At 38.5% G+C, this 13,795-nt stretch overlaps 1 protein-coding gene across 1 annotated transcript in view; it reads left to right on the top strand.

Annotated features, from left to right (window-relative positions):
• DOCK3 (dedicator of cytokinesis 3) overlaps nucleotides 1–13,795 on the top strand; it is a 183,324-nt gene that overhangs the window by 50,445 nt on the left and 119,084 nt on the right. The window contains exon 6 of the mRNA XM_058845181.1: nucleotides 9,452–9,600. Within this exon, the coding sequence (XP_058701164.1) occupies nucleotides 9,452–9,600 (149 nt within the window). The remainder of the gene's footprint in view (nucleotides 1–9,451; nucleotides 9,601–13,795) is intronic.

The raw sequence follows: 13,795 nt of genomic DNA, 5'->3' as shown, positions 1-13,795 counted from the left end.
GTGGCACCATGCCCAGGATCATTAATTACAAAATGCGCTAATCAAACCAGTTTGCAAATAATGGTTTGTGTTCTGTATTTTGTGGGAATAATGGTGTGTGTTTTGCTTGTGGTTTTCTTTCTTAGTGTTTTAAGCGCCCCTAATGCTACTTTAAAATGGCTTTTGGCAAATCTTCTCTAACATAATGAACTTGTGTTGCATGACCTGCAGAGACCCTGACAGAGACAAAGAATTGTTAGAGACGTTCAAGATGACTCGTACTGACCCAGTCCTACAGACTCTGGGACTTCTTTTGAGCTTTTTTCTCTAAAAAAGTGCTGTATTTGTCAGGTCCAAAGCAGTAATACTCCTTCTAGAGCCCTCTAATGTGTGAAGGAGAATATTAATTTTGTGCCCTGTGGGGACACTGTGTGAGAGGAGCTGGGAAAAGGGTGAAAGTATCAGGTTATATCCTTGAACCCCACTGGATGGTGAAGTTCCCTGTTAAGAATGTAAATAGCATTGGAAGAGCAGATGTTTGATTTAAATGCAATGAAAATTCTTTAGGGAGAAAGTATTTTTCAGCTTGCAAATTTGGCACAGTAAGGCACTGCTAAAGGGAAACTATTTATGACAGAGCTTGTAATATACTGTAATCAGTTTGAATTTCTTCAAAGATATTTATCAAGCAAGTTCTAACTTAGCATGACTATTATCAATTAGTATGAATGTTAATTATTTATTAAGACCACTTCAATAAATATATAATGTTTATTCAAAGTGTAAATAAAGGTATTTAGCTCTACTTGAAAACTGATGTGAAAGGTAATATAATTCTCTATCATGCAGAAAATTACCTTAAAATACTGATTTTTGTGGAGGGATATGTTGTATTTGCAAAAGAATGTAACCATTTAGTTATGGGTAGGAAGCTTTCTTCTGAATACCTTCATTTCTTTTGCATTTAAATGATAGTAAAAAGTCTTCTGAAAGTGTGAAATATAGAGGCATCCACACTTATCCAATACTGCTTCAGTTTCTTTTAGAGCAGAATGTTTTATTTGCTGCTTGTCTTACAGGTAAATAGCATCAGTTAGTATTGAATGCAGCACCTTCCTCAAGTCCTCCAGGTTTAGATCTTTATCAGGTGAAGGTAACAGCTTCTTCTTTTCCAGTCCATCAGGATGAGTGGGGTCTGCTGGCCCCCAGTGCTTGCAGCAGGAGGCATTTCAGACGGTTCTGATGAGATCCCAGCAGGAGGTTGGGAGTGCTCCTCTTCCAGCCACATTTACTGATATTCCAAGATTTGCAGGATCAGAACATCTGAGGGGAGAAGAAATTCCTGTGCTGTACTTCAAGATCATCAGTTCTCCCTCTGAAAGATCCCACATGATTCAGCAAATGTATTTTGGACAGAAAAGGTCCATTATGGCTGTGGTTTTAATGTAAATAGGGAACACAAGTCTGTGAGGAAAATGGAAGGTGATGATGTGAGTGGGGAACATTTGGTACCAAATTCTAGTTCTGCTTATTAAAGCTCCATCACTGCTGGGACCTCGTGTTTACAAACAGGGGAGAGCAGTTTGGGGATGTGAAGGTCAAAGGCATCCTTAACAGCAGTGACCCTGACATGGGAGAGCTCAGGATCCTCAGGGGAGGGAGCAGGACAAAAGGCAGGATCACAACCTGAAAAATATCACAGTGGGGAAAAGAAGTCTTTCATGTTCTTGGGCTCTTTCCTTGGTGTATTGTCTTTCAGAAGGGTAACTTTTCTCATCTAGTCTTCTTAGTCATACTTCAGAAGTATGATAAAGCAGAATGTGTTGCTTTCATGTTGTGTCCTAACACATCTGTGTCATGATGGAGGCATTCAAGACTGGGGGGGAATCATCCTTGCTTAAATAGCAAAAGCCTTGCATGTGTATTTCTTTTTCCTCAGAATGGAAATTTATCCTAAATTATACATTCTTACATTTAAGAATGTCTAGAACAAGATGTTCTTACAACATAAAAACAAATAAGGACATTTAATATCCAAAGGATTTGGAACTGAATTCAATAAATGTAATATGGATTGAAAAGGGGTGTTAATGTCACTTGTTTTGCAGTGTTATAGAAATGAAGAATTAAACTTCTAAGTTTATCCCCTTCAATTCCATTTCTTTAAGCTTTGTTAAAAGTTTATGATGATGTTAGGAAATGAGTTTTATGATACTGTTGCTCTTAGTGATTTAGGAACTCAATTCAGTGTAAACAAAGCCATGGTAAGCTGCAGGCTGTGCCACAGTCTCGTTAGGCAGGGTTTTCTCCAGCCCTCAGCTGTGGCAGCCAGGGTAGGGATGGGCACTAGACAGAGGACAACTTTAGGGTATTTCTTCAACCAAATTTTATCTCTTCTCGCTGTAATTATCCCACAGAACCCCTTATATTCTTTCCTGGAGAGGACCAATCTCCCTTCTTTGCATCCTATTTTTTCTGTTTTGTTTCTAACAAAACACTAACACTAATTTAGCCCCAGAATACCTGTCTCATGCTGGCCAAGGTGCATTTCCTGATGATGGTGATGCCTAAGAGTAGCAACAGCATATGAATACTGATAGCAGGAAATGTCAGACACCAGAATTGTCTCATATTTGTTTTAACTTGTTTCTGTAACTGTTAAATGTTGTCATCTTGTACTTGTCCCAAGCTGCTGTATTAGACACCTCAGGCATCTTGAAGCTGCAGATAAGGAGGGGATATGAGAGTCAAGATGCACATCTTGACTGCCAGGGAGTATAATAACTTGTACTTAGAGCTATTTACATGTGTGACATGATGTTTAGAGTGGAGAAGTTGTTTGTACTGTACTGAATTACTATAAATACAAATAGGCTCTGAATTGCACATTAGTGTGAGTTAAGCATTTAAGGTCTGTGAGGTGATACAAACAAATAGGAGAAAACTTCTCTTCTTGAAGAAGAGCAATATATTGGGATTAACCCTTTGTAAAAACATTTTTCTTTGTAATATTTTGTGGAGAGCTCTGAACTGAGATAGGTTGACTTGTTAAAGAGAGAGCATTGTGACAACAGATTTAAATATTACCCATGGTCCTTCATAGGAGATCTGAGGAAGGAGAACAGCTTTTTTTAAGGCAGAAGAGCTTTGCTAACCCTGTGAGGATTGTCCTCCTGTGTCCTGCTGTTCCTTAAGTGGTACTGTTGCTGCAGTGCTACTTGGGCTCCCCTCTGCAAGGGGTTTAAAGCTCTGAAAGGCTGTAGGGTATTTGTTTGGTTTGCGACAGACAAAAGATATCACCTATTTTTTGGATGTATTGGTAGGTAGCCTTGATTTTTAATACTCCATTTTGGTTTTGGAGCAGAGCAAACCATTGTTGTTTTCAGTTTATCATAAAGAATTTGAATGTGTTTAATTTTTATTTTTTTTTTTCAAATGTGCAATCCAAGCCAATGGAGTTCTGAAATTATTTTGGAGGCAATCCAGTTGTTGCTTTGCTGCACAAGGTTTCTGGTAAAGCATATTAAATGCTCCTCAGGAGGTGGGGGAGGTCAGCACAAGCACTGCTCAAATGGAATTTCCAATACATTTGGGAGAAATGGGGGGAATAAGGAGTGGTGAGAAGTTTGCATATACACTGCTAGTGTGAGGTGCCTGTATCCAATCAGCTTCTCTGTGATTTAGGGCTTCATTTTTTTGAGAATTTAGTTTTATTTTGCAGCTCAGGGAAAGTCAGGATTGTTGGTTTCTTCTTGGATTGTTGCCAAGAGTGCAAGGAACCTTTTTGTGAAGTTACTGATGTAAATTCAATATATCTTTCGGCTTTTGAGCTCTTTGGAAGAAGCATGAGGACATAGGATATCTAGAAAAAATTACTGTGCTACTGAAGTATGATATATGGTAATTCAGGCATGCTATTTAATCTTATAGAAAGGAAAAGCTTGTAGCAGCATCTCTGTTTATCTTGTACAGGCTTTGTTTTGTTGTTTTTTCTCTGCTTCTGCATCCTTTATTGATGATACATCATTCTTTTTACTGCTTAAGTTGTTCCCTTGTCACATATCAGTATATTAAGCTATTTTACTCATTTTCAATGGCAAAAGTCTGAAGAACTTGTTTTTTCTGTCACTCTGATTTACTGGGCTTTATTACACACTGTAAATCGAAATGCCCTCTGTGGATACAGTAGAGAATCAATTTAGATAGATTTTTTTATTGGAGTAAATAATTTCAGTTTGAAGCTAAAAGCTATGAATATTCATAAGACAAAATAAATACAATTCATGATAATGCATCCTTATGAATAAATTGAGAACCAATAAATAGAAACTTTCGGGATAGAAGAATGAAAATAAACCTGAGCTGAGATGCCTTTCTCAGTCTTGATTTGGAAGACTAATGCTGCTTATTGGACTTGATGATCGTAGAGGTCTTTTCTGACCTTAACATTTCTGTGATCCAGTGACTCTGAGTGTTTAATGGTGTCCTGTCAGAGAGGGGTGAGCTCAAACCCAGCCTCTTCTGAAAACCCCAGGGTCATACCTCAATCTTTAGTAAATGGAGTTTGTAGTTTTAATTAGGAGAAGTTGTAATTTATTAACTTTATTCTTGCTTGATGTTATTTTCTCTTATTTGTTGTCTGTATTTTTTAACTGTTTTTAAAGTCCATTTTAGTTCTGTAATCCAAGAGGACCAGCTGTCTAGGCACATATGGAGAACTGATGAATATGTGCAAGTATTAATTGTGTTCTCAAATTGCTTTTTCTGTGGGTGCCAGTCAGGACACCTGTGTACTGTCCACATCTCCCCCACAAATTTTTACTCTTCAATTCCTTTGAATTGAATTGAATCCTTCCTCTATTTTGAGACAACTTTGAATTGACCTGTAGTCTGACCTTTATTGATCAACAGGCCCTTGATGAATACCCTCTAATTTGATAGTGATGTTTAAGGTTTGCACAATAAAAATATTACAGATTTTGAGTAAGACTAAACTATAAATGTTTTAAAAATCTTTGCATTTCAACAGAGTTTTAATATGAAGTAATTTGCCTAATTAAAATCATCCGGACAAAACTGAGAAGAAAGGCAGGATTTTTTGTGTTGTTTGTAGCTTTAGTATTTCCTTTCATGTGCTGATGGTGCTTGCAGGCTTTAATATCTAATGTAGATACCAAAATCCATAACAAGGAACCTGGGAAAAGCTACTCACTTGCTTTTATAAGGAAAATAATTTTTTGCGCCCTTCTCCCCCATTACAGCTTACAGCAGTTTTATGGGAAATGTCTTAAGGGACTGCTCTTGAGAGAGGCAAAATCCTGCCTTTACAGTGGTGGTAAATGAAGTCATGGTAACAAAATGACTATAAATAGGTCATCTGCTGTAATATACCAGTCTGTTATATATTTTCGTGTTATGTGGCATTTATTTAGAGAAGAATGGCAGAGGCAGCCACAGTGTTTGAGACACCTGAGGGGGGGAGCGGGGCCTGCTTTGTGCTCGGTGCCTTGGGCTTTGTGGCCCGGGGGCGCTGGCCCGAGCTCCTGGGCAGGGTGCTGGACATGGATGGAGCTGAGGGAAAAGAACAATTCCAGCAAATTCCACAGGGCCGAGCTGGGGTGGCCTCTGGGACAGGAGCTTTGGGGCAGGGAGATGAGGGGGAAAGGGGAGAAGCAGACACTGGAGCCGAGCATGGGGAGGGGAACAGGCAGTGGAGCTGGGATCAGTGCTGGGATCCACACTGGGATCAGCGCTGGGATCCACACTGGCATCTGTGTGGGCAGAACCCACCCTGGCACAGGAGAAAGTTGTGAGGAGGAGGAAGAAGCTGCCATGAACCGACCCCTCCATTCTCCTGCCTCTATGGGATAGAAGTGATTCTGTGAAGGATGGAGGAGTAAAGGGAAAAATGTTTGGCTTGGGAAGGGGGTGCTTGAGGACAAGGGTTCTTTGTGTCTTTGTATCTCACTGCCCAACTCTACTGGAATTGGCAATAAATAAATAAATTCCTGCAAGGTAGGTCTGTTTGTCTGGGATGGTGGTCAGTGAGTGTCTTTATTCCAACCCACAAATATTGTTATTTCCTCCTCCTGCCCCGGCCTGTTAGAGAGGGCCATCTTTCCAAACCCATCTTTTGGCTTTTGAACTCCACAGAGTTAATATGGAGCCATAAAAAGAAAATACTGCCAGAATTCCACTTTTTGATGCATAGCTGCACATCTGAAGTTTATCCAAACATTGATTAGCGTGACTTGTTAGTTATAATGGATCCAAGAAATACAGCAAATGTTTTTGTGTCTGGGGATAGTAAAATCAGGCAACAAGACGTGTTAGAGGACTTGTGCTGCTTGTGACATGAGTCCCAATTCATTAAAGCCATCCAGGTTCCTTGTTTGTGACTAATTTTAATTATTACTATAAAAATTCTGCAGAAATAATTTTATATTCCAGATTTGACAAATATGTTTATAAATGCACACAGCAGATCATTCTGGATGGACTAATAAAGTTCTTGCTTGGGAGCTTGTGATAAAGCCAGCTGAAAAAATGAGAGATTAGAAGTTGTCTGAAAATTAACTGTGAAACAGAATGAATGCTTACACATCCAACTGACTTACACATCTTTTATTTAACTGCTAAAAAGATGATAAAATTTCAGGTTTATTTATGGTGCTACTCTAACTAAAATTGAAGGATTTTAATACTTAAAATTAGGGAAAGGGGGATTCTGTAAATGTGTCTGGGGCCATCTGGTTTACAGGTTTTTTACTCAGGGGTAGGAATTCTGATTAACTTAGCTTTGTGTTGAATTTTGAAGGGTTTTTTTTGGTCTTGAAAGGGAGAAGTCATTAAAACGTGAATATCTCCTTCCTTCTCTCCCAAATGAAGCTCATTAGTCCCTGGGCTCTGTAGTGTGAGGAGGGATGTTAGAAACTGATTTTTGACTGCTTCAAACTCCCTTCTGCCTGCAAGCCTGGAATTAAGCCACTTTCAACTCTGTTCTAGCTCTCCTTTCTCTCTCATGAGCTTTTTCCTTCATTATCACGGATCTTGCATCTATGGTTCTTCATAAGACTCTCCCTGAGATCACAGCCACAGCTCTGCTGGCTTCCACCTTCTTTTCTTCCCTTCCTTCCCTGGACCTTGGATTTTCTGGAAGGACACCCTGTGTTTAGCTCTCTCTCAATACTTGTGCATTCAGCTTAAAGCAGGCGAAACACTTGTGTTCTGTAGTCTCCTTTATTTGTATTTAAAGTATTTCTGATACTCCTGTATAAAATTACTGTTTAAAACAAACATAACCATAGAACATACTGTAATTTAACCAGCATGTGTTCTGGACCTGACTGCTTTGATAACCTTGAACCATAATTAGGGGAGTGAGAAAGTGGCTCTCTTAGCAGGTTTATTTGGGAAGTCTGAATATGATGCTTTGGGGCCTGATTCTTATGGTAGTTCCATTCCCAACTGTTTTATTATTAAAATATACCTGATTTACTTTTTTGATACTTCTAAACTAAATTGTTTTCATCTTGTGTTTTAAAAGAGTGACAATCTTTTCTTGTTCTCATAAACAGCATATAAAAATGGACATTTCCTATACCATAAAAATGGACATTTCCCATACCTACTCTCATTGTCAGCTTATGTAGGATTTACTTGTGACCACATTTAGTAGTAAAACGTAAACAAAATTGAGTAATTTTATATTTAACAGTTATGCATTATTACCTTCCTTGCATAAATATTTTCAGCCCCAGAAATTCATGTCTTTCTGTTAGGTCTGGTGTCTGTTTTGCTTTCTTTCAAGCAGAACCAAACCCAGTGATGATGCAGAGTTGAAGTATTGTGCATATTTTCATCTTAAAATTGTTAGATAGGAACAACTGATGACGCCATCTGTGCTTAACCTGCTTCAGGAAAACAGATGTGTAATCAGGTTCAGAGAAATTAAAAAAATGCTGATCAAAATGGATTGCATTGATGTCTGTTTTCCTAAGTCATGCAAATCTAGTGGTCTTATAGGGAAACAAATTCAAGTAGGTGGAATTTTTTTTTCATCTCATCTCAGCTATTTTTGGTAAACAAGTGAAAACCACTTGTTCTAATAATGTGTTGCAACAGAAAGCACTTATGTTTCTCTTTGTGGATGCTCCTATATCAGATGTAGTCTTGGTAGATGCAGGTGTCTTTATTTAGAGGGCTTTTATAACCCACTCATGTACAAGCAGAGACGTGATCAAGGCAGTGCCAGCTGATGAAGTCTCCATGTCAGTCCATCTACTCCCTATTTTCCCAAGTGAGATTCAAACACTTCAGGCTTAGCAAAGCAACAGGAATGGAGCTCAGCTGTTCAAAAAACAGCATCCAGCTGCATCAGGAGATCTTGTTTTCCTTCTTGGGCTCCTCCTTCGTGGCACATGGGCTGGTTTTTGCAGTATTGCAGACTGTGTGGAGATGAGCCCCCTTGACACACAGTCCTGGCCCAGCACAGAGTGCAGTAGTTTGGACACGTGTCCTTATTTTATCTTATCTTATGGGTGGCCTTGGTTGTTGGTCACAAACTTTCCTTTTTGGGGAATTCACATACAGTTATTTCCTGCAGGGGAAAAAAAGTATTTCTTTTGTCTTCTGTACTTCTGTCTGGTCTTGAGGGATTTGGTTTTGGTGAAGAGGTTTGTTTTTTTTCCCATAGTTGAGTAATACCAGTTCTTTTGGAAAGGATTACAGTGTTGTGTGAGTTTTTGGGGGTATTTTCTGTTTATTTGTTTTTACTGATGGTGGTGGTGTGGGGATTTTTATATTATCTATGGTAATTTTTCTCTTTCATAGTAGTTTTCCTGGTGGATTTTATTATTAATTGCTTTAGTCTTTTTAGAGTGCCAGGTGGTGAATTTTCATACCCCCCTCCAATACCTGGCTGAATTTTACTAAGTGGAATATCACAAATAATTAAAAAATGCTTTTTTGTTGTGATGACTCATTGTTCCTGACTGCTCAGAGCCATTCAGTTAGCTGCTGACAGAAGTAAGCTTTTCCACCTCTCTATCACTTGAAATCTAAAATTTTACATTTACTGTATGATTGGAATAATCGATTCCTGCTGTGCTTAATGAATCCTCTTATTTAGCATTAGGTTCCATCAGAAAATGGGCATCTTAGCAGATTGAGCCTAAACCTCAGGAAAAAGTAGTTATTTAGTATGAATTGCATCAGTTAACACTACTTTTCGATGTAAATATTTTAAGGCTCATAAAAACTGGATTGATGTTCCTCTAGGGTAATTAAATGAAAATTGGGTAACTTATTAATCTCTCTTTCTCTCTCTGTCTCTCTCTCTCTTTTTCTCACACTTTGTCTTTCCAAACTTATTCTCTCCCCCTCTGTTTCTTTCCCCTGCTTTTTTCCCCCTCCCTGCCTCTCTTTTTCTCTCTCCCTCCTTCCCTCTCCTCCCAAAAATGTGCCTTTACAGAAACATAAGGTAGATCTTTTCTACAAGCTGCGGCATGTGATGAATGAGCTCATTGACCTCCGCAGGCAGCTGCTCTCGGGCCACCTGACCCAGGATCAGGTGCGAGAGGTCAAGAGACACCTCACAGTGAGGCTGGACTGGGGCAATGAGTAAGTACTGGCTCCTGTTTCTTCTCATTCTTCTCAAGTAACTTTTATTAACAAAAAAACCCCACACAACGTTTTCTTTCCAATAGTATTTGTGCACAGGGAGAACTTGGGATTATTTGAAAATCAAGTATAAGTTTTTACAGTGAGTTTATTGACTTCTACAGTGAGTTTTGCTCTTGGTGTGAAATGAGCTGTTTACCAGTAGGCTTCTCCTAGGGCTCCCTGCCCTTATAAAAGGATTAGGTCACTTCACTTACTTGGTATCAACCTAAAGATTATTAGGCCTGGGAGGATGTGTTCAGAGGTACTTAAAACACATTTTTCTTCCATTGAGGAAGTATTTTAATGGTTGCTGCAAAAAGTAGAGAATCTCACAGTTAACCAGGGACACTGGAGCTGAGGCTGTGATATTTAGACTTTGTATCATGACATTTCTCAGAGGTTTAGAGTCTCCTTGGTCAGCTTCTTGGTGATTTTGTGGAGAGGTTCTTTTAAAGGCAAAGACAGCTGCAGTTCATTCACACAGAAATGATCATAAATTGCCATTAGAGAAAATTCAGCCCTTGGCCAGACTTTTGTGTCCTGGGCTGTGGATCAGACAGGTAAGTTGTGCATGACACACGACACTCTCAGACAAACAGCAACTGCTGTCCCACTGGGAGTGGAGTTAGTGCTAATGAGCATGTGGGAGTGGGGAAGAGTCCTGTAAGTTGACAACTAGGAGAAAATCCCGTGTTTTTCATTAAGCTCTGTTTGTTTGATTTTGTTTCTTGGCCACCTGCCTCGAAACCCCCTGTGAGGGATACACCTGAACACCCTGATGGTTCAGCAGCCCCCTTGCTGCACTTCATTTCTCTCTTGTTGAAAGATAGCTCTGAAGGACATAGACCAATAGATTGCATCAAGTCTTTCTGCAGTGCAGAATTGCAGATATTTTCCATTCTTATTCCCAGTAGAATAAATGGGGAACCAAGAGACTGTTTCTGAGCATTACGCCTGCCTGGTTTTGCTCAGAGTTTATGGATCAAATTAGCAACAGGAAGCTGCAAAAATGCTGTGAGGGAAAAAAGATGAGGAGAACAGACAGCAGTGCAGCAGTGAAGAGAATAAGTTGTTTCATGAGGTGCCTATAGACCCTTCTTGATGTAAAACCTTTAAATAGGAGTGTAATTCAGACTATAAAGGTAAATCTAATGCATGACAATTATGGAGAAGCATCAGTGAAATCAGTAAATACATGCATGATTATATTCACCTACTCAAGATGCTTATTTAAGAAAACTAAATTCTGTTTTTTACTACAGGTATTGAACTCCCTAGAGAAAGAGATACATGATATCAAAGATACAAGCAGTATTTAAATCTAAATATCTGGGACTTTGGGGGTATTTCTGCAGCATCACTCTTTTCCACAGAATTTCTGGAAGAGTTCTGCCACTTTCTTCTATCCTCCCTCTGAGTTTTATCATGAAACTTACAACCACCTGTGTTAATCTGGTAAAACACTAATGACTTTCATAGACATATTCACATAGTACTGCCCTTTCTCAAGTAGTATAATAGTGTTAATTGCTGTTCTGTCATACTTGAGATTTGCAAATAAAATAAATGAAAAACATTGTTATTAATGTTGTCTGAGAAGATTGAGTTCCCTGCAGTTTGAGCAGGGCTGTAATTACTCAAGACAGTACAATTCTATTGCCATGCAGCTTTCAGGAAATGGTAATCTCACACATCTAATATACAACATGTTTATTTTATCCTGACCTTGATCATCAATGAATTGTATTATTTGGGAAGGAGTGGTGCAAACATGAAAGTCATACTTGTTGTCATCACAAATTAGGGATTTTTTTTTCACTTTGTTAAACTGGTACAGTTTTCCCTTAAATACACTGGCAGCGGCTCTGAAAGTCGTCTCTTGGGTCCTGGTAGGAGCTGCTGGAAATCAAGGGACAGATACACTCCTTGGATAAATAGCTACAGATTTCTTTTTCTTGTGAAAGAATTCATTTAGAGCGTTTTCAGGCATTCAGTTTGGTTAGTTTTGTGTGCTTACTGTGAATATTAAGAGGCTTTGCTCTGTAGTTTGGCCTATTAAAATGTGGGAATATTATTTTACAGTTATTGCTGCTAACCCCCTGTATTGTTGCTGATCATTCTTCTAACACAATACTGATTGCCCCTTCCTGTAGCAATTCCATTTTCTGTTGCTTACACATTCTTTCTGTCCTGTACAAAAGAAAGATCCTGGACTCATCCTTTTTTTCATTCATTCATTTGTGCTTTCTTACTTGTTCCACTCACCCTCAGGTAGTTTAGGTTTGTACCGATGCAGGGCGGATACTGCTGCTACAGAGGTTTTTGTATTTCCCAATCAGAATTTGCTACCTTAAGATGAGTGCCTTGCTGATTTTAGACTTGTACTTTTAAGCATCTCTCTGTGTATTTTTGCACAGTCAAAATCTCATCTGCTGTTTTCTTGCCTGCTTATCTTGCTTGGATTTATACAGAATATTGCAAATTATTCTGCTTTCTAGCAATGTTTCACTCTGATGCAATTGGCCATAATATTGATCTATGGAAGTGTGAAAGGCTATTGGAAGTGTCCAATGGTCTGTGAACAGCAAGGGAAAAGTTGTAAAGCAGGAAATAAACATTAAAAAGCTGAAGTCTGCTATTTATCATCTCATTTAAGTCATATTATAAAGTTGAATCTTCAGTTCTTCATCTCATTTTCTATCATGTTTCAAGTAAAACAGATACTTGATTTTGAAATTTTTGTTTAGGTTTTTACTTCTACGTGAATGGATGAGTCTTTCAGCTTTTACTATTGCTTAGAATGGGAAACCAGAATGCAGCTTTTTTGCTGATGAAGAGCTGTTTCATTGTAGAGACTTTTGCACCAAAAACAGAGCTGCTATTTGAAATGTGAATCCTCTACTTCTGCTTCAGTGCCAAAAGCTAATTGCAGCAGTATGTGCAATACCTTGTGTGCCAGAAAGGCAGATGAAGCTTTCTTCAAAGTAATTCAACTTGAAAATCAGAGGTCATCTCACCTGATCTTCAGAATCTGATTCTTTCAGATTAATGTAGCACCTGTCAGGAGATTACCAGAAAGCATCCAGGTCTCCTTGCATACTCAGGGAAGACATTTCCTTCCCTATAAATGTGGAATATATATTCTATGTTTAGGGTGAGAAACAGAGTAAGGAGGGGGAGCCACCAATACCTGGATATTTTTGACAGATAAAAGCCATAAACAAGATGAATTTGTAGGCTTATATTACTTTTTAGTCGAAGGTTATTCTTTTCTCCTGTAAAATGTTATTAAAATCATTGCATTAAAAGAAATCTTCCAAATAGTTGCCATAAATTCTGCACAGAAAGATCCACAGGTAACCAAAAGGTACAAATGAGTGTTTAAAAAGAAAAACAAAGGGCAAAATATTAGCAATAAATCTTTTACACTGTCATACAAAGAAAATGAAACACACTTTTAAGGTCATGTTTTTTCTCCTGCCTCAGAATTGCAGTTGGAAAGCCAGCAGCAGTTGGTTAGTACCTGCTAACTACTGACATCCAGAACTGTGGAAGGCAGGAATTGTGTGATCCAGTGAAGTCACCACAGTCTTGAATTTCAAAAAGCCCTAAATTTCAGTGCTCACACTCTTAGATTATTTTGGGGCTTGAAGTGATTTATCCTCTTGTCATATTTTTGTGACATAAAAGGAATAAGAATGACCTTTTTGGTAGTGTCATAACAATTAGCTTCAAGTTAGTAGAATGCATCTGGAGTTAAGAATTAAAAGTACAGATGGTACCTGTTTGGAGAATTAAAGGCACTTTTATTGCAGTAGCTGTCATTACATCAAAGGAGATCAAAATAGGAGTGACCACCTTAAATAACCTTAAGGAAATGGCTTTAAGTATTGCAAGAAGAGCAGCTGCCATTTCTGTCTGAATGTACAGCATCCTTCCCTCTCCTGAGTATGCTTGGAGTAATGATTGAGTTGGGATTAAAGGCATCAAGAACTTTGCTGAAAGTCAATCTTTGAGGAAAACCTGACTAATCTCTCTCTCTTGCCTGATACTACCATGCTCAGAAGTATTTTCTACAATTCCCTTTTATCAGTTCCTAAGATTATTTACCTTCATCTCATCAATTTCATTATAAGAAATAACTTCCTGTGTA

Source organism: Poecile atricapillus, chromosome 9 (genome assembly GCF_030490865.1).
Source record: "Poecile atricapillus isolate bPoeAtr1 chromosome 9, bPoeAtr1.hap1, whole genome shotgun sequence".
NCBI lineage: Eukaryota > Metazoa > Chordata > Aves > Passeriformes > Paridae > Poecile > Poecile atricapillus.
Note: the sequence above shows the minus strand (reverse complement) of the source record. Positions and strands in the feature narration are given on the sequence as shown.